The sequence below is a fragment of the Copidosoma floridanum genome, unplaced genomic scaffold (genome assembly GCF_036245765.1).
Source record: "Copidosoma floridanum isolate Cflo_tuat_1 unplaced genomic scaffold, Cflo_Japanese_pri ptg000020l, whole genome shotgun sequence".
Lineage (NCBI taxonomy): Eukaryota > Metazoa > Arthropoda > Insecta > Hymenoptera > Encyrtidae > Copidosoma > Copidosoma floridanum.
Genome location: NW_028321897.1, coordinates 1,361,183 through 1,383,205, shown reverse-complemented (window position 1 = coordinate 1,383,205; position 22,023 = coordinate 1,361,183). Strand labels below are relative to the sequence as shown.

At 44.6% G+C, this 22,023-nt stretch overlaps 1 protein-coding gene across 2 annotated transcripts in view; it reads right to left on the bottom strand.

The window, feature by feature from the left end:
- TfAP-2 (transcription factor AP-2) overlaps positions 1–22,023 on the bottom strand; it is a 96,048-nt gene that overhangs the window by 39,342 nt on the left and 34,683 nt on the right. For both annotated transcript variants that reach the window (XM_089593860.1, XM_089593861.1), the window contains exon 2: positions 9,869–10,246. In XM_089593860.1, coding sequence (XP_089449986.1) covers positions 9,869–10,246 — 378 coding nt within the window. The remainder of the gene's footprint in view (positions 1–9,868; positions 10,247–22,023) is intronic.

The window sequence follows — 22,023 nt, the reverse complement described above, 5'->3', positions numbered from 1 at the left end:
GCCGCATTCCTGCTCGATCGAGAAATTTATGCAGCTGAGCGCCGTGTGTAATTGCTGTTAATCGTATGGTACGCAGATTTTGGGATAAATAAACCATTTGCAGTTTTCCGGACTCTCTCGTTTGTCGCCATCGTTTTTATAAAGTGTATTCTTGTGTTTTTCGCTCACCTGGGACTTTATACTCCGTGCTTTCAATTTCGAACTCTGGGCTTCGATTGCTTCTTCCTCTTGTGTTGAAAATGTAGCTAATCCTGATGCAACTAGGTCAGCCCCAAATTCAACTTCACCGTCTGGCTTACGCACCCACAGCAGTATAGTCACTGACGTGTACAGGTGCTAGCCCCGTCCAAATCGAGTAATAAATTAAGAGGATTAGGCTTGTGCAACCTTTTTCTCGGGGATTCTTTTTTTTCACTCGAAATTGCACAAATGTGCTAAATAATTCGACGTGAAAACCCAACGCCTGAGCGTTTTATTCCCAAACGCTTTAATAGTCTAGAGACGCGTTAGAAGCACACACGAGCGTTTAATCTTGACAATAGTAAAGCGTTGCTTTCCAACAGTTAGATCAACAGTGTGGAAGCTCGATTTTTATCGAGCTGCGTTGCTTATATTACTATTACTATCTCATAATTCGAAGTAAAAAAAAAAAATGTATGCATGACGTAACATGTCGAAATATGCCTGTACAGAAGAATGTTCAATGCACCGCGTCACCTCCAAGTTTAGAGCCAAAGACTATACCGACTTGGCCCTAAAACGGAGTCGTCATTACTCGATCGTTAAATGGCTATCAAGATAACATATATATCTTAAATGAATCCCAGAAATAGACCGAAGTATTATCAGACGGTGTATAAGTAATACTTTTCCCAAGCGTCGAGCGCTTCAAGCTAAACATTACAACCGAACTAAATATGCGAAAGGCAAACATACTTTTAGATGGTACACCATCAGCGTCCCCAATGTCATCAAAAATCGTCTCAAAGTTCAGGGGTCCCGTTGGCGGCAAATACACCCGAGCTCGTCTCTGCCCTGCGCAAGTTGTACAACCAAAGCCGAGAGCGACTCGCGTCCCGCGGAAAAAGAAAACCAGGTTAAGCGTCGCGCGCTGACAACTCCCCCAAGGCCGGTCGTAACGCGCTCAAATTGAATCGTTAATTATTAGGCCACGCGTAAGGATCGCGGGTAATAGCGTAACGTAAGCGGCGCGCGAGTGAAATTAAATCTTCTCCCTCTGTATGGGTAGCCGGCACGTGAAAAACGATTTCGAAACGATTGCGAGCCGGCTTTTCCGCGAAGTTTCCGCAGAGATCCATCTCGAGTACCGGGGGCTGTTGTTTCAGCCTCGGAGTGTGTGGCAGGTAATCCGAGGCCTCCGGAGGAACTGCACGCAACGACGACAGAGAGGAGCGTCGCCGTACAATACTCGCGCGAATGAGATGTTTATTGATCGTCAGAGATTCTTAAGCTCCTTCACCCTTCCATTGTCCGCTCGCGCGCGCGTGCTTTTTTTCCATCGCATCTCCACGCCGTATAGCGGTACATTGTCTCTATGTCGTTGTGTATACCTTCACCTTGATTAACTGCCCGTTAACTGTTACTTGCCGATAAACAAATAATATCAGTTTTGCTTGCCATCCACTTGAAATGGTCCCGTGGACATTTTGTTTCGCAAAAATACGAAATTGACCGAGCTCGGAGAGGAAGGGCCTCGTCCGTGAGAAGCCAATTTCGCGTCTACTCTCAGCGACCGCGCATATGGGGGTATAATGGCAAAAATTTTGCCGACGGATTTATTGAAATAACAGTACCTGTACATCGAAACCCCCGCGTGGATTTTTACCTAGGCAAGAATGCGCCATTACCGACGGAGCTCGATTGTTTCCGAATAACGCACGCATAATATGCTTGTTGAATGTAGGTGCCAGGCGTCGTAGCATCCAAAAAAACGACCAACAGCCGTCTCCGCGACCACGGGTTGAATCATCCGCACCAAGAGAGAGATAGAGAGAGAGTTAACTAGCTGTAACGGCCAGTCAACATAACCTCTCACAATGGAGGTCGCGCGCAAGCGCAAATTCACACGTGCGCTCTTAGGGTCGTCGGGATGACGTTTTCGATTACGGTGACTCATCGAATTATTGCTGCCCGCATCTACATGCACGAGCACGGTGCGTGTGTTGTACATGTGCATTGTGATTTTGCAGGTGCGCGCGGAGATGGTATCTGGGCCTCCGTGTCCCCTGCGAGATCATGTCTCGTGTATGTTTGAGGAAATAATCGGTACTGATAGCATCGCGTCGAGTCCTAATCTTTTCTGTGTGTCCGTTGGCATGTGTCTTTTTTTGTTGTAGGGTACACGTTATACCCGATGGAGAAGTTAATTTGATGACCATCGCGATTTGAGGGTACGGGAGCAGGTTTTTCTCCAGTTGAACGGGATGGCCTTGTTATTTTCAAACAATTATCAATGCCCGAAGCTTCGTTGAGCGAGAAAAGTTACTCTACTATTGCAGTAAAATTCTAACGCCCATTTTTGCTAAAGAAGCCCTGCCTCGCGCGGAGTAATCATATTTCCTCGTTTTTACAGCATCAGCGGCAAGTAAGCACACCACCGCTCGGGCGAAACAGAAAAACAAAAAACAGGGTGGGGGGATAATCACGTATTATGCACATGAAAGTGTATCACGCATCGACATTAATCTGAAAATCGTGAGGGGAGGAGAGGGGGAGGGAAAAGCGAGCCGGCTCGATCACAATTCCAATTAAGCCGTCGCGGTCGCGTAATCGAAGGAACGAGCGCGATCACCGGGAGAAGAAACGGCGAGAGAGGTGGGAAGAGGGCAATGGTGTATATAATATATATATAAGTCGGCGCTAATTAACGATATAATATACGAGTGGGTTTTTCACCCCCTCCGCGCCTTCTCTGGCGTTTAGCGCGACAATGCGTCCCTCCCGGTGTGTCCTTTGGTCCGCCAATGGAGCCTTTACAGCCGCGCGTTTGCAGAAGGACATACGTATACGAAGGATCGTTGACGCCGGGGAGTTGTTAATTGAGGCGAGCTTGAGTGTATACGTAGCGGCCGGATGCTGGTGCTGAATAGGGATGCGTCGCTTGCCTTATTCTCGCGGCGCTTTTTATAGCGGCTGTGCGCGTGTCGAGGCACGCGACGGAAATTTGTGATGATAATGCGCCGGAATGGCTTAATAGTCGCGCGGACGAGTGATCGAGTCTAGGGTACCTGTGCCGATGCGCCGGTGTAGCAATATTATTCGCACGGGTAATTGGATGAATCACCAAACGAATGAATAACTTCTACTTTTTTTTTTTTTTTTTTTTCGTGCCGCGTCAGTTGATTCGTAAAAGGGATAGCATGGATTAACCGATCGAAGAAAAGGATGGAGTTTTTACGTGCTTGAATCAGAGGTGGGACTCGACGATCGGTTGGGTAAACAGTAAAATTTCCAGACGCACTAAGAAATAACTTGACAAAGAAATGGACAAAAGCTGAGGCGGTGATATAAAAAAGTACGACTTGTGCATCAACTCGAATGACGTGGGTCGCTATATAATTATAGGCGTGGAGAATAATCGTACTGACTTACCCAATGACATATTCGAAAACAATTTAATAAACGAAGCATTGCGCGAGGAGGGTCAGAAAAATGTTTTCACTCACGCGCATACTTTAATAGGTAATAGGGGAAACTTTTCAATCAAAGTGGAGCGTATTAAAAGGCGATTAAAAACTATATCGCCAATGAAGACACGCTGGCTGGTGATACGTACAGAGATGTCTAGAATCGTAAGAGTGGCAGAAAGTTCATTTGTCAACGTTCCGTGCAGTGAGTTAAAAAAACATTTTTCCAAACAAAAATCAGCTTTCATTGATATCCGCGATCGAGTTGGGATGTGATTGTCAATTCACCTGTGAGGGAAAGGGGGCTTCTCATTTTAATTTGCACTGCAGGTAACATGACGGTAAATCTCGAACGCAATCACGGTTCATCACCAAAGATCGAAATCAGACCCCAGGTGTAAAAGATCTCGAGTATACTTGACACTCTGCAATATAGTCACTGATAACTATATTTTTTTCACATGCCATGACCGTTGTCGTCGGAGAAGAGTAAGAAGGGGATAGCAAGTTGGCCGCGGCTATGCCCACCAGATTGTCGCAGTTGATTATAGCAAGTGAGCGCTGGTACCTTATAAATGTTAAAGATCCACTTTGGCGGGTTATTGGTCGGAAACGGCAGCATAGCTCTCCGAGGCTCCCGAATATTCGTCCCGCTCCGTACATGCCAAGTGACCGATGCATTACCGATACCCACTCACACGTGAAGAAACCTTACACACGAGGAGCGATGAAAGTTTCTCTGGCGGTCTTTTAATCGACCGTGCATTCCTGCCGTTTTTGCTGTCGCGCGCGTGCTCATGCAGGTGGAGGGTATTACGTCGTCGTCGTCGCGAGAGGAAAAGCTTTTTTGCCGGACCAGTTTCTCTAACATCCGCACCGATTCCGCGCTCGGTTTTCCCTTCATTAACCGCAAATAACTATTTTATGCTCTCCGCGCTCTTTTCGATTTAATTGTATCAAATTGCGGTGCTAATGATATTAAATGTTTTTGATACTCCCCATAATGGCCCCGGAGCTGGTTATTCCGCGGCTGGGGAGACAAGAAAAAAGCAAATGGGCTCTTTTCAGCCGCACACGTGATAATTATGGGCAGGTACGCGGGTACGGGCCTTTCGGCGTTGTGCAATATTATCCGCTTTCCGGGCCTTTTTTCTATGCCGCGCTAAAGTTGCTGCCTCTCTTTTTTTTTGGCCCCCTTAAAAATGGGCACTTTTAGAGTTCCGACTATCTACAACTGTTGCAAGTTTTGTGATACTTGGGTAACTCAGACGAAATATTGGGTTATGGGTGACCAGAAGACATCCGTTTCAGTCACTCACTTTCTTGTGAGTACAGATAAGCTTTGGTAAGGAGAAATTTCCAAAGTCCACCACACGATCAATTACCTCGTACAGCCACATCAACTAGCGTCCAAAAACCAATTGGTCAAAAAAATCGTCGTTTTTCGTGCTCTTTAAGCATCGAGCAAGCGGTCCGTGTGCTCTACTTACCCGAGCAATGGCCCCGCAAATTCTAAGAACCGCCACGACTGGATTCGGCGAGCGACAAACACCCGAGGAATCTTAATCGGCGCGCCCGCTCGAAAAAATGAAAAAACAGTAACAGAACCACCGTCAGACGGAGTGACTGACGGGTATCGGGCAATCGATACCGATTATTCGGCGGCGTTGGCAGCCAGCGCGGCGCTTGGCGCGGCAAAAACCGGCCGTATACACCCATAGGCACCCTCGTGCCTCTGCAGCCCGTTATCGTAGATAATGCGGCGCGATATACAGCGCAAAACAGGTTTCGCGATCGCGACAGGGGATGCCTTCTTTGGCGTGTGTATGTATGTATAAATCGGTAATACAGAGTGTTTGTGGACATTTGCTTGTGTAAGATGCGTAGACAGGCGCGCGCGCGCGTTTCTGTCGCCGGAAATCGTAAATGCTCATCGCCCGATGTGCGCTATGGCGGCGTGTTTTGTCCCTCTTGTTGTTATTTATGTCTTCCCACTATAGTTGTTGGGGTCGTTGTCGGTGTTGGCTGTTGTGAGTGCCTATAGGCATCGGCTATGCGCATCCCTTGTATACGTAGCGAGCGATTGAAGGGTCGATATGTTGACGTTGTGAATCAATAGCAGGTGTACTCGATTAAAATTTGGTATAGTAAGCAATACACGTACCAGCTCTACACTTATATAGTATAGAGTAATTAATCCTTTTTTACTTGTATGATATACCTTGTACCATTGAAATTTTACTTATTGCACAAATTGTATGAATAATGTAAAAGTGTATCTTTGATTCCTCTGTCCAAATGATTTTGATTTCCAGGGATGAGCCGACGCGAGCACTCAAATTCCGTAGTCTACGTATAATATATGCAAGCCAAGCTACGAGGCGCATGCATCCTAAAAAAGCTATTCCCACCAGCAGGGAGTCAACGCTCGAGGCACCCGATCGAGCCCACCAAGCTCCAACCCAAAAGGTAAAAATGACCCCGAAGCGCTCGATAGAGCCCGCGTACGTAACCGGGCATCCAGCGTCGCTCGCTAAAGAAACGGAGAAAGACGCACCGATCCATCCCCGAATCTCGAGGGTGACTGTACACATAGTCACTCGAAACGAGGCTGATCATCTGCATTGTCGCCGCGCGTCTCGAGAGATCCCCCCCGTCGCAACGCAGCCACCCTCGCTTCCTTCCCCCTCCGAAGGACAGAGCCACGAGGCTGTCGCCTTATATACTTACTTGTACATTATAGCGTGTACCTACAACGACCACCGATCCATTTTCGCTCACTCGACCTTCGTTATCACCGTTTCTTTGACGCATACCATACTGTGTACCCATATATATACGTATATTACATTATACTTTCCGACCTCGCGTCTGGTGCCTCTGTGCTGGCGTTGGTTTTTCTAATCCTATCGTGTTTTATAGGATTACAATGTACAGGGTGATAAATTATGAACCGCTATAATGTTTAATTGCTCGAGTCTTTGCGACCAAAGCAGTCGTTTTTATGCATCGTACATGTCACCTGAATTATTGTATCTTCTCCCGCCGAACCTATGAAGACGAGCTTGTCGGTTATCCCGTAAATTTTGTTATTCATTCTGGTGAACTACGTTACTCTTCATGCGGCATATGCAGCATATATATAGATATGTCGTTATTCTCGGCATGTGATCCGAGCCTCGGACTCAAAGTAAACGTCTCTGGCATCCCTGATGTGCAAAGGACTGGGGAGGTAAAAGAAGCCCCTTCTCCTCTTCTTTTGAAGCATATAGGGAGAGTTAGAATGTCGATGGGAGACCCGCCCGGGACCTAATAAGTAAATTACTGCGTTGAGCCAGGCATGCAGAGATAACAAAGGAGAAGAAGGTGGTGGCGAGGGAGCAAAGAGAGACGGAGACGCTTAAAACAATCAGAGGCCACTTTCTCACACTAGATAGTATACGTACATACACCGGGTCCTTCGCCTCGTCCGCGACGCTTGTTCCGTTCCAATAATGGCCACGCGCCCATTGCAATCCTTACAGCTTACAACTTTTGGCGATAGTACTACCCTGCTATCGGCCCTTTTTTCCTCGATAATCCCCGTACACGTATATGCCTACGCTAAAACACTTCAAAGCTCTTTTATCTACTTGTTTTAAAATGGCAGACGCGTGCAATACTCGTATCACCGGCTAACGGCGGTCCAACGAGGATGCCGCGCTTATCGGAAGACAAGACCATAAACCCGTACGGTTGATGGGGGCTGCAATTTTTTGGGGGGTTGCTGTTCGCGTGCCCATCAAACGATCAGCTGTAAGATGATTTATCGATCGCGCCAACGAGGTAAACCTTGCAAAGTAAGCCCATCGTTTTAAAAACGCGGAAGGGGATTCCTTTTCTTCCGAAAACGCAGCATCCCCGTGCGCGCAGCGGCAAACTTGTACACGTCAGGAGACGCTCGCTAACTATGCGAAATTCCAAGCTCCGACACGCGTGCACGAAATTACGAGCGATAATACCATAGCCCGCCCGGCGCTGTGCCTATATATATATACACTTTGGTGTACACCCGTCGGAGTAGTTTCGGCTCGGGGGGAACACGTAGCCCGACCGCAGCGGCGTCTTGGCTCGAATATTGTAACGATAGGGACACGAGACTCTTTAGCGTCCGAGTTTGGGAAAAACACGAGCGAAACGGGAGGAGGAAAGCGTGAGAGGGGCGCTGACAGATGTCCGGGTGGATCGGTATTTATATATTATGTAGAGCCGCGGAATCGGCCCAGTGCCCCCATTGGGGAGAGCGAGTGGCTGCGAAAACTGATACGAGCTCGGATTTCTTTTATTCGGTTCTTGCCCCGTTTTTCCCTTCCTCCTCTCTTCTTGTCAATGACGGGTGCGAGGGTCCGAGGCTCGTTTCTTCAAACGGGCGGCTGATGCGAGAGTGTTTTCGCGACAAGTGAACGAAGCGCGGATGCTCGCGTGACGATGGACGCTATTCGTGTATACCTACTCGGTTTCCAATTGTAACGGCCTCTTTTTCTCCCTCGATGGGTCGATGTACCCGTGTTAACTTGCGGTTTGACCACCTATAGCTGATGGGGCGATTCGTCAATCGTGTATGACCGGAAATGAGCAGATAATTCAGACTCGGACTGAAGCAGGGAGCTTTTTTTTCGATTTCGTGGTGGATCATTTTTAGAGATTTCATTCCACTCGTCAATACAAACAGTAAAGTACCAGTAAACAGTTTAATACCAGTGGCATATATGCTTAAAGGAACAATTTTATACGTTATTACAGATAGTTTTAGACAAATATAAATTTTACGTGTAAATGCCATTCGTGAAATGTACCCGAATAGGTAACTTTAACTGTGCACTATTCCCTGCATATAGGTATGAGTCTATTTTGATAAATTTCAATTTAACTTGATTAAACTCAAACTTACATTATTCACGTACAACGAAAATGAGCAGAAATTTGCCGAGCCGATACGAAAACTAGTCAACAAATAACTTGAAATTTCAAATGTATAGCTTCGTAATGATTAAAAATAATATTCTTGAATGATTCGTCTGTTTTTAATGTAGTCAACTCGTGATCTTCATAATATCGTAGTAAACTTTTTTAATTTTTCTTATTTCCGTGACTCGCGAGGTATGCGTTTCTTAAAAACGCCCCTAATTACAACAGTGGGTCCGAACGGACGAGTCCCACAACTAAGAGTTCCGCTCGTTTTCGTACGGCCCGCCAATATATACATAAATGAGTGTACACAATATGGGTGCGAATCTACCAAATCTCGGCTCGTGATTTACAAAAACCGCTGGGTAAAAGCTCGAGTGTGCCGATGACGGTACTTTTTGTTGGGGGGGGGGAAAACACGGCAAAGGCGAGGATCACACTGTAGCACATAATGGGTGTACACGTAAAGAAACCCGAGTCGAGCCGTGTAAAATTAAGGCAACGGCAACAACGAGATCGCTGGTATATAATGAAGAGATGAGACGCGAAAAGTGCCTCAAATCCGGGCCGCGGGTAATTGAATTTAAGCGCACCGCCGCTCGTCGGGCGCTGACGGACGACACGCCTCGTGTATATAAACGAGGAGGACAGACGGCGTGGCTGCTCCATCGGCTGGGATGAGGAGGAAAGATCATCGAAGCCGACGACGAGTTTTAACGGGACCCGAATGCCAATTCGAGACCGGCGACTCTTTTTGTATATATATATATGTGTGTGTGCCAAGCAATACGTCAACGTGATTGTCGGGTAGTAGTAGCATATACGTATGGTGTATCTGTCGTTGGCACCGGAAAACCACGAGTTTCCAATGTTAATGAGCCTCGCGGTGCAACTTTGACTCTCTGTACAGTGGTCATGACCGCCGTGATAACGACGGGGACGTATCGATCGGTTACTCTATACTACTTTTTTTTTTTTTTTTTTTTTTTTCGCCAAGCTTGATTTATCGCTTATTCCTCTGTCTGGCGCGTGTCACGTGTGAGTTTGTGTATACCTAGTCTCGCTCGTTGGTCGACCACTCGATTGTATATAAATGAACGAGCGATGCCGATCTCACGGGAACATCAATCGTTACTTGTTGAATAACGATGAACTTGTGGGTTTCCTTTCGAGTTGAAAAAATCAATTCAAACGCTGATTGTCGTGGGTATACGTGTACACATGAACCTACGTGTGCATAAAAATAAAAACAAGCGATGGATAAATGGACTCACGACGTGTATGGCCTCGGTGTCCCTCCGAAGGTCCCCGCTCCTCTGTCCAGCGCTGACGGCTGCGCTGATGTGGTTGTAGTGGTGCTGGTGCAGGGTGTTGAGGGTTTGGGTGTAGGGGTCACCGACGAGGTAGTCGAGGTGCTGGGGCTGCCCGAGGCCGGGGTGTTGTGGACTGGCCGGGGCATGGTGGTGGGAGGTGAAGGGCGGCGGGAAGTAGGGCGGCTGGAAGTCCGAGGCAGTGGGCAGCGAGGCACCCCCGTGGTGGGGCATGCCGCCGCCGTTGCCGTTGCCGCGGTGTCCGTGGTGGTGGGCCCCGGAGTACGGCGAGCTGTTGCCGCCACCTAGGGACGAGATGCCGCCGTGGCCCGTCAGCCGGTCCTGAAATGACAAAATGTTCGTGGTTAATTTTTTTTTTTTTTTTTGGGTACGACGCAGTGCGTTTTTTTACTACCCCCTTAAATGACATTTTTCTTTTATCGCGTAAAATTGTACGTTTCTCTGAAAACAAAGTCTCGTTTTGAGGTGTTTTCGTCTGGTCCGAGGGGCTGCGCACTCTGAAGTCTTTTGGAGACTTCCGAGATCTTTGAAAGACTTAGAATGACTTACAAAGTCTTTTTTAATGAATTCAAGAGTGCGCAAGCCCCTCGGTCTGGTCCCACTCCATCCCCGAAAATTTGCTTTTGGAAATCCTCGTAACAACGAAATAAAGGATTTTTGTTTTTCAATTTTTTGGTATCCGAAACATTCGAGACAAAACTTTTTTTCTCCATGTGGTTCATCTTTCGATTGTTTTTTATATTGCGTCACGTAAACAGATTTTTTGACGTCATTATTTTTGTGATTGCAGGACACGATAGGGTTTTACAATTTTCAACAACTAGAATAAAAGGCATTTTGCACTGACGAATGGTTTAGAAATCGGTGTTTTTATCGATTTGTTGATCTATTGGAGCCAATTAAGGATTTAGTTAATTTACTACTCAACTATACTTGTACCGTAATCCAACATAAGCCGCATACGTGAAAGCTATAGTATTGCTCAATCGTTTCCGGTATATTGGAAATTTGGGCCTTACGCGCAACACCAAAGTACTTAAATGAACTGTCACTCACAAGGGCTGGACTGATAACGGTGCACTCGATACTTTGTTTGAAATGTCATTCGAGTGCTTAACTAGACTGAACAATTCTTACAGTATGGATTATAAATATTTTTCTGTTGTCTTGTCCTAGTAAAGTAACCCATGCTCTACCAGAGGGATGTTCACAGGTAACTTTTGCCATTACCTACTTGTGGAGAGAACATTGATTCCCACCCCCTGTTTCCCATGTCATGCTCCCCAGTGATCTCTAGCCAGAGGCTGTGTTGGCAATGTCCCCTCAGTCAATCATAAGTAAGAGGGTGAAATAACGGACGGAGCATAGCCGTAAACATCAACTTTGACAAAAACTTTCAAGTTGCGCTGACTGGGATTCATAAGTCCTGCTAACCGTAGCTTGCGCCTTAGCCATCTGTGCTACGGCTGCTCCATTGATGTTGTGTATATCATAATATTATCCGAAGACAATTACTTAATTAATGTTTGACTAGGTGTATAAGTATCCGAACACGTTTTAAATATAGTTTTCCACTTACGGCAGCACACGCATAATTTATAAATGTGCAACAATAGCAATTAACTACTGTATACATATATATTTTTATTTAGAACTACTAGCTAGATAAGTATTGTTCTCGTGACAATACAGTGAACACTGTGAGTAAAATATATACTTTGTACCACCTTTCAACCCTACAAGCCATGAGCTATAGTATACAATAGTGACTATTGACAAATTAAAATTGATTCTTGATGTTTCACGACAAAAATAGTATAAACATTTGTAGGACGGAAGGCATACGATATCCGAAAGAAAACGAAATGCGTCGCTGCACCAAAACCCTGAACGAAAAAAAAAGAATTATGTCCAAAAATATTGCCGAAGCGACGCATTACTGTGCCAAAAAATTTGGCTCGCGATAAAGAAGAATTTACGCGACAATGAGTCTCGCCGAACGCACGGGAGTTTTAATGCACCGATTTGCAGGCTCGTAAACAAGCTGTACCACCAACCTGAGGAGAAAAAAAAAGGGCCGAACAAACGCACGACCTGCATTTCCATAAATAAAGCCTTGGGACCTACACTGGAGGTTCCGTTAATTCGCAACTCATGAGAGTAGCACTTTTTCCCTTTTTTTTTTTTTTTTTTTTTTGCGCGTTCGATCGCATAAATTTTGGCGCTTATCTCTAAAGCCACACAGGGAGAGCCGCTCTGGCACAGGTTGGGCCAATGAGTGCACTTTTGCAGATTACTGGGTCAAGTTTGGTCAAGCGAGTGGTCAAGTGTACACGCGGCTAGGACGGGTCGATGATGACGTGGCAGGGTGAGTTTGTACGATTTCGATACGTTTCGTAATTTGGTATTTTTAAGAAAATCAAAGAGAATCACGATTTTTTTTTTTTCTCAATGGCTTATTTGTTTTAAACGTAGGGACTTGATTATTACTGGTGAACAATAAGCGTGTTCTTGATTATTTGGTTATTAACAAAGAAATTCTTGAAATTTTTTCATTGCACACACACAATTTTTGTAGATCACTGTTTTCCTGTCCACACCTATGATAAAAACAGAATGTTTGTATAATGTTAGTTTTCTTTTTCGCCGCGCTCTAGAAGCCACGCTCCACACGGAAAAGTTAGAGTCAAGATTGTAAGTTATCAGTTTTTTTTTTTTTTTTTTTTTTCAATTCTCATAGTAGAACCAAGCAGTTGAATTAATAGTAATCTAATTAGTAATTGTGATAGAAAAAACTTGTTTTAAGTTTACGTTTTGAACGATTTTTTCTTAGAAAAAAAACGTATTAAAAAAAGTTTTTTTCTATGTACAATAATGTGATTTTCCACCTTTTGATAATGAAATATCGGTTCAAAGTAATTTTTAGTCATTGTATTGAATATTTAAAATACCACAAAAATGTTTTTTATCAGGTAGAAATTAATCTCAAAAATAAAATTTTTAACTAATATGTACATAATGACTTGACCGATGCGGACTGTTGAAGTCGTAAGAAAAAAAACCTCTTTTGTACCATGTATGTATGTACTATAATGTATACAGAAACGTGTTTAACAAACCAACAGCAGAAAAATGTATAGCACAAGCAAACTTTTTTCTGTACTTAAGTCACAATCTCTGGTAAATTGTTTTGAACTTAATATTTAGATTTCATGAAACTTTAATTTAAAAATAACAATAACAAATCACATGTGGTCTGTTGGTTAATATACCAAAACAAAAATATAATGGATTTAATTACTTAGAAATAATTAAGTACATAAATCTGAAAAATGCAGAAAAAAGTTCGAGGAGCAATAAAGTGATAGAAGTACATTTGAAGCATAACAATTAAAAGAGTTGCAGTTTGACATGAAAAACCCCCTATGATTATTCTTGCCAGATATCAAGGTTTTTACACTCAATGCTCCCAAAAAAAAAGCTTCGGCAACCTCGTCGCTACACACTTTGTCCATTGAACCCCAAAATCATATCCAAAACGCCGTACACAGCGTCACTCTTTGTAAAAATAAGAAAATTCCCCAGTTATTCTGCAGCACAGCCGCAAAGATCAGAACTTTGGATAAAAAGCACCACTACAATTACAAAGTCCCATCCCTTTTTTTCCGTAAAGTCGCGAGAAAAAAGCACTCCCTTCCCCACCCGATCAATTAACGGCACAAACGAATCTTTAGCCGTGAGAAACGAGCTTCACCAAACTCTCGCGTCCGAAAACGAACGAGGCCTGTACACCAGCGCCCACGTGCATCCACAGCGTAAATAAGCAGGCCATCGCGTTATGACTTATCGGTCGCTCCTCCTTTTCTTCCCTCCCCTCAATAAGGAGTTACTCACGCGCCAAAGTGCAATTTGCTCTCGCGGCCAGGAAAAATCCAGGGCAATGGCACGTATCTCGACAATAATTTTTAGCCAGTGCAGCGAGGGGTGAGGTTTTATCCCTTTTCGGGTGCACGGGAGAGAAGAAAATAAGCGGGTCCCGAAAACGCGCTCGAGATTTATACGTCAGAAAAGTACTCGAGTCTCGAGAGTACTCACGGGCTACGACTCCTGCTGTTGGAATGATTTTACTCCGACTCATTAAAGCGTGGCGTATTTAACTTTGGTTGCAGTGCCGTTTTTTCTATTGACTTCCGTATTGTGTTATGTTCACATTTTTCATACAATAAACTTGTGTGAACGACCAACTTGGGTGACGCGTATCAAGCTTACTGCGGCTACGGATAGGATTTTGGAGAAAGTGCTTGTTTTAAAAAGCGAGAAATGAAGGTGAAGGACCGTTTGTGGTATTTATGGAAATAAAAATCCGGTGATGGAGATGGAGCGTGTCCCCGCACTCGCGGCTCGATTTGCATGATTTGTGCCGATCGGATCGAAAAAATAATAGAAAGTAAATTTTTCAATCTCTACGCTGTACATATGTATATATACCTCACACATAATTTTCAACTCCAAGGCCGAGAGTCTATATTTAGCTCCACTGAAGATGTGCACGTGATGTTCGTTAGAAAAAAAAAAGAAAGCGTTTGGAAACCGGCGGTTACGCAAACATCCGATCCCCGCCATCAAAGTCCTTCCAAACGAATTCGTCTCAATTTGGGGTGGGTGAATATTTATGCGCATTGAGAAAAGATCATTCGATGGTGAATCGTTGTTTTTTACATTTGTGGTGCGCGTACACTAACACGCTTGTGTACAGTAGTCACGCCGCGGGCTATACGCTGCTGGCGATTCGAGCCGCGGCTATCGTTGGAAGATGCGGAGGTGCGATCGCGCAGGCTCTTGTATTTTAAGTGCGCGTATGTATGTGGATGTCACGGTTTGTTATCAGTCCTGAAATGAGGATTTATTTTTAACTAAGTGATTGAATTTTCGAGAAATCAGCTACTCCCGCTTTTGTTCGGAGGTCATAAGCTGGAATTTAAATACAATTGTCTTTTTTTTTTTTTTTTTCATCCATACCTGATATCATCACAGTAGTCGTAAGTTTTCTCCGAGTAACAGTGAAAAGCATCGTTTTACGAGTGGAATAGAATGCATGATTCTTTTTTCTTCAAACTAAACGATTTCCATTTTTAGGAAAAATAAACGACGTGAAGACACTTTCAGTAGTAAAGTGACACTTTTCTAGGTAATACCCACTTTCCATGGAATTTGAAGCAATTAACGTACATGATAATATTAAAACAATAACAATAAGAAAAACAACAAAAAGTTGTGACCTTCACATTATAAGTGTGTAGTTGAAATTTTTTTTTTTGATAAAACAGATTGTGGTGAGGTGGATAATAATTTTAAGGACATCCAAATTTGTAGTGCACCGAATGGTTAACTAGTTTCACTGTAAACCTATTTAAATGGGAAAAATTATGTAGAAAAGCTGTGGAGTGAAAAAACTTGACTGTCACACTTCCAAGTGAATCACAAGAATATATCTATAACGATTAATCTGTCACTCTCAAACACGACTACAGCAATGCTATTTGATTAGGTTAAGAGCCAATGTGGTCTCGTCCTCTCAAAGATAGATATTTCCCTCCTCATCGCAACGACGTAGTAATGACGTCTTGCGTGCACCTATACTACATTCGTTTTTCGTCAAATTTATCATGAAACTAATGTATCAGTGAGACGCGAACAGGTGCCAAGAAAAATATCCACTCGAGGGTTATTTAAAGTCGTGTCGAATCATCGGATGAAAAGAATCGCTGCAGGAAAACTGAAAGGAACGCTCGTCACGGCAATAACTTTGATCACGCGTTTATCTGCACCCGCACAAACGTGGGAGATGATAAAAGAAAGAAAAAAACAAAGCCACTTTAGACAATAACCCAATAACGCGAGCCCCAAGCGAGTCTAGCCGAGCCCGGGGCTTGTCCACGGAGGTATTAAAAAACCGGGGCCGGCAACGCAATATCGACACTCGTCCGCAGAGCAGCCGCGCGAGCCACTCTATATCCGAATCGACCGGCCCACCGGCGTATATAAACTGTATATATAGGTGTACTGTACACGTCAAAGACTCACCATGAACTTGAGCTCTAGATCCACGGGACCCGGGAAAAAGGCAGGAAAACCGCCGTAGCTCTCGTGACGGGGACCCGATCCAACGGACCGCTCGTCCCGTGACTCCGAACTGCTCATCTTCCCCGGCTCGCGCGCAATGCGTGAAAATCACCGACAAACTCGAGCTCGTCCGCTTAATCGAGCCTACGAAATGCGATAAGGACACGAGCGATCCGCGACGATGATTCAGTGCTGCAAGTACAACTTTTTCTCACCGCCGAGTGACGCTACGCACATATACGTGACCGGGCGATGATAGACAACGACCACGCGCGGAAATCGGTGCAACGTCCGCCCTTGCATCACAGGACGGGGCATAATCGGGGGGAAGCCGTGCTTTTTTTGGTCCCGTTTCGACCTTGGGAGTAGGTGTCGGGGGAGGGTGTATCGAACGCGGGGGGTCGTCCGAGCGCGCGTGGCGTGTCGGGCCCGCTTGGAATTTTTCGGCGTAGGGAAAGCGTCTCCGTGACTAAAGGAAGACGCTCGATCGGGCGGCGCCATCGGAGCGCTCGTTAAAAGGTGCTTTTCGAACGATTACGGGCCTAATTGCCCTCTCCCCCTCGGCCACGACTATCTTTTGTTGCGGAGCAACCGGCTAATGAATTTTCCGATGATCGCGGGCTCTGCTTTGCTAATTGCTCGCCTCGTATCGGTGAATTTTTACCGGCTGTTAACGACTCGGTTGTCAATTTTTCAGATTTCTGTGTCCGTGTGTGCATACAAGAGATAGTTTCTTCATTTTTTTTTTTTTTTTTTTTTTTTTTTTTTCATTTGGATTTTGGGCTCTTTTTTTTTTTGTTTTTTTACATGTAGATACGCAGTAAGAGAAACGTGTGCTCTTGTTCGGCCAAAATGGAGAATCCAAATCCCGATATTTGACACTCGGACGGAGTGGTATTGAAAAATTACCCAAAAAGAACGTTTCGGATCTTCGATGTAACTCGACCAAAGTCAAGCAGGTTGAACGCGCTATGATGATAGGTAAAAGAAAAAGAAAAAATCACCTCGACTTCGATGACAGTGGTCATGTCGACGTGGGGCGCGTAGCAGAGCGCGAGCTTTTCGGCGCTCGGCGCCTCCGTGCGCGGCGGGAACATCCCGAGAACCTCCAGTTTTGCTAGCTCGGCGGGCGCCCAAGCCCTGGATGTACCCTCGCACTCGCACTAAACACCACCACCACCACCACAGCCACTACCACTATTACCAACAACAAACAACAATCAACGGCAACAACTTTTTTTTTCTCTCTCTCTCCACCTCTTCCTATATATATGGGGGGAGCGATCGGACTCTCCCTTGTTGTTTCTTGTCAACTTCTTCTCTGGTCGTACCTTTCACACTGTGCACATCGCGAACAACAAGAACAAAAAGGACAGGGATGACATAGGGTTACGGGGAACAAAAATAACAAAAAACAAAAAAAAGAGTAAGTAGAGCGATCGAGGATGAAAAGCCGATGCGCGCGACAGATCGGTATACAATGTATATGTACACGGAGCAGAGTAAGTACTCGCGCGCTCCGCTAAACCGGAAAGAAAAAGCCCGAAAGGGTGACTAGGTATGTATAAATATATATATATGTACTTGTACGTGCGATACGAATGCGCGCGGGAGCAGCGATGACGGTTCAGCGAAAAAGGGAACAGCCGACGTCGCCGAGTCCGCGGCGGAACAGCTGATCACGCGTCATGGTCACAGTAGCGGAGTCGAGCCACGCGGCGTTAGCGCACGGGGGAGAGAGAGGGGGGTATACACTGATTCGCGGAGGGGGGGGGCGTCGGACCTCCTCGCACATGTACGTGTATACACACATGTGTTACATTCATGCGACTATATGGAGCGTATGGTACGACGTTTTATCGTGTACATAGGTGCGTGTGTGCCGTACGCGTCGGAGCTGCCAACTGCGCGCTGAAGAGACGGGATGTCGTGGTATACGGTCGCGCGATATGGCCCCTCTTACCCAAGTGTATAGGTACTTGGTTACACTTGGGTGCCTTCCTTCCTACCGGCGTCTCTTTCTCCCGGGCGGTACCTATGCCGCGTATGTGTGTGTGTACACGCGCTCGTTACGACCACCACCATCGGCCATTCGGCCCGCCTCGTTCATCACCACCACCACCACCAGCTCGCTTTTTCTCCTACTTATGCCTATACTATATGGGTGACTGATGCTGGGCGAACGCTTGCTTATTCCTCTGCTGTATACATATATACATGTATTATATACATGTAGTACGCTGTACAAGTGTACAACTACTGTTACTAGGTGTGTATAGGTATATAACGGGCGAGTATACAGAGGTGGTGGTGGTGCAAACGGCGCGCAAACGCAACGACGCGAGACGCGTTACTTTGGCTAAGCCCTCCGGTGTTCTACCATTGGACGGACTTTTTCGAGGCGTGTCGCTTTCACGCTTCTCTGCCCGCGATGTTTTTTTTTTTTTGCTCTCTCGACAGGCACGCGTTTCTCTCCTCCGATCTAAAGTAGTGCCGTTTTGTCCGTAATTGAAGTTATTCGCACTTACCCCCACCCCTCGCCCCCCCCATCCCAAGAACAACCCCCACTGCTGTATTGGTTCTATTTCGAGCTTTCGTGTGTGCTAGTGGTGCCATTTTCACCAACTGCTCATCTGAGATTTGCTTGAACATTTGTTTCCTCCGTTGGGAGAACATAGGAATGGCCGTAATCCTTTTCAGGACCATTATTAACCGTTTCAGCAGCTTTACATAATCGAGAAATAACCACAATAGGTGAGAAATACTCCTGATTTAAGAGCTCTCAAAAATGTGTGTTGAAATTGTGATGGAACATGGTGTACATGATGTATTGTGTACCTCTTTCGTGCATCAATCATACACTCTATTCGTTTTTTTAATTCAATGGAATTAGCGTGATGATTACGGTACATCGAGTTAACTGTTTGTCCAATGCTTACCCCATCAATATTACTTGTGATGTCTTTTGAAATGGTACGAGAATTGGAGCAACTCACTTTGTTTTGCAGTCAATATGCAGGAAATTAATTTGTGCCTTTTGGGCCCTTACTTACCAATCAAACGGAAACGTTCGTCCATCGAGTTAGCAATTTTATTCCATACTGTTCGAGCGACCTTTTATGCGTGGGTGACATCAAAACTGACCATCTTTCGCGTCAACTTTCATAGTTCACGAACCCTAAGGTCTACATTTGTTTGATTTGACACAAATTGTTGATCTTCTCAAGTCTTGAACATCGTATACATAACTGAACGCTTAAGTGCGAATTTTTTCAAATTTCAACACGTACATACTGTCCCATAACGGTCAAATGTCCCTGATGTAATCTTTGCGCCATTTGTGGTGACGTTTATTTCCAGCAGCACACGAGTGCAATGAGTATTTAATCGTAGTTGCAACATATTTTCCTGCTGTTGAAATATTGTCGGAAAAATTTATTATTCCTACGTATGACGGGTTAGATCGGCGAATCGTAAGAAAAGGAATCATCAAAAACGTTGAAGTAAATCTCGAACCGACCGGCATTTTTCATCAATAAAAGTAACTTGTATTACAAAAAAATCGCAGAATCAGAAGTAGAAAATGGGATGTCCACGCCTATTATCCCACCAGGAATCGTTCGATTCGGCCGTTCGTATGGTATGGGTACGAACGATTGGCCCATGCAAAGTTTTGAAAATATAGCTCGCGAAATTATTTTTAAACATGTCTCTCACGTCTCTCTATAGATGTACAGAGGATCTTTTAACAAAAAAACAACCAACTCTCCTTCAGAAGAATACAGCCACCGTATCAATTAACGTTTCAACACCACAAATATTTGCCAAGCATATATATATATTAAACCTTAGCCCAAATGGAAGTTCTGATTGATCGGCCATTTAAAGAATTACCAGGGGGGTATACCTAATTATTCACGTATCCACCAACTCGATGCGCACAAATCACATGGTAATTAAGGCAGCGTAGAGGCGCGATTCCCATGGCCTCCCCGTACGGAAAATTGATTCTAGCGCGTTCCCCGCGCCTCTCCGCGACGTACAGTCCATCCACTGGATGTCCATTGTGCGTCTCATTCTTCAGCCCATTTGGACACGCAAGAGCGAGAAAGATCCATCACCTGCGGCCGCGTCTTTTGTTCCCGTCGAGCCACTTCATCGGCTCCTCCTCATTAATCTCCGCGACGTGAAATCCCAAGAAAGCCTGTACGCGCAGGCCACGGAGTGCAAAAGAAAGCCGAGGCTCCGCTGCGTTGTATTATCCTTGGAAGCGCGACGAGGAGGGGGGGAGACGCGCGGTCTTAATTAATGTCGCTGACGCGCCACTCGCGCCTGTATGGCTCGTATACGCACAGTAGCGGCGCATCGGATTATCGAGTTCCACTTGGAAGAGTTTAGTTTTTCGCACTGGAACGCGTCGTCGCGGGTACATTGCAGGTCGTGTCCGCCTGTCATTGGGAGAGATGGAATACTTGCGAGGACGACTGCGCTCTCTCTGTGCGTTTTTTTGCCGTGTGCTATACGGTACTCGGGAGGGAATAGCCATTCGCGCGTTGCCGACGACCCTCCGGCGGCCCTCCGAGATACATAGGGGGTGTGTACTGTTTGGTTGTACTGGCAAGCGAATTTTGATGATGCCAGTGTGTCTTGATAATCTTGTTTATCCCAAGTACAATAGTTGGTCGGATTTCTTTCTTTTCTTTTTTCACATATACACACCGTTAAACGAAAAACCAACAAAAAGCTTGTGAAAACCGTTTTAATTGATTCGAGCACAACTAAAGTTATAATTTCATCGATTACGGTGAGCACCGGGATTTTTTGTTACTTTAAAGTATAGAAACGACTTCAAAACGCTAGTAAATTTTGGGCCACTTCAACTTTATTCTAAGCCAAGCTATGTGTAAATACTTTGTTTAAAAGAGGGGCTACTAATATTTTTAGCACGATTTTTTAGGAACGTAAATTAAAAACTAAGGGTTTTTCGTGAGACTTTATGGGATACAAAGCAGATCGATCTGGAAGCATTGCTAAGACATGGATTCCCAACCACTGGTAGATACGTGTTACTCAGAAACTTTTTTTTCATGTGTTTATCTATTATTTTCTTTAACTTTTGTAATATTCCAGAAATTCCATTGCGCGTAGAAAAAATAATACGAAACTATGGATTATAATCATAGCTTTAAAGAAATAATCATTCACTTGACTCTCTGAGGCTGTTTGGTCAAAAGATTACTAAAATATTGTACTCGAGTATAGTCATTGGTATATATCATAAAAAAAGTGTTTACTGTTCACAATGCGATCGTGCCAAAGCATGTTAAATTGAAAATATTGATGAGAAAAACCTTTTTTTACATCAACACTCGTTTTTTTTTTTTTTTTTTATCAAATACGTACTGTTATAAAAATAATTATAAATAAGTAATCAACACATTTTCGAGCCCTCCCAAAGATGTTGGTCGAACAACTCTTGATCAAAAGCGTGAGTAAGTAGAACGAGTCTAGCGCAAAGCCGACGGAACAGCAGCGGACAACCGTAGCACCATATATAATTATGTAAGCATCCGTATAAATATACTCGTACATTGGAGGCCTCCGCTATATTTTATGTGTTTCATACAAGTATCATACGTTTTCCTCTGACCTTGAAATTAACCTGCGATAGTAGCCATGTATAATATATGCGTATAATATATTACAAGATTTTACTAATATTGTAGAGGAGTGGTAGAGAATCTATGGTTTGTTGGATGAATCAGGAAACAGTAGAGTAAAAGTTTTTTTCACGCTGAATTATTTGTACAACTAAATGGCAGCTGGTTTTTAACGCCGAGATAAAATTTTTGCACTTTATTCGTAGCCCAACATGGAGAGACATTTGGATCGACGGCTGTCCTATATACATGTATTTGCTGTCCTATATACATGGATTATGCATAAGGCGAGCTCTCGCAAAATAGTAACAGCAG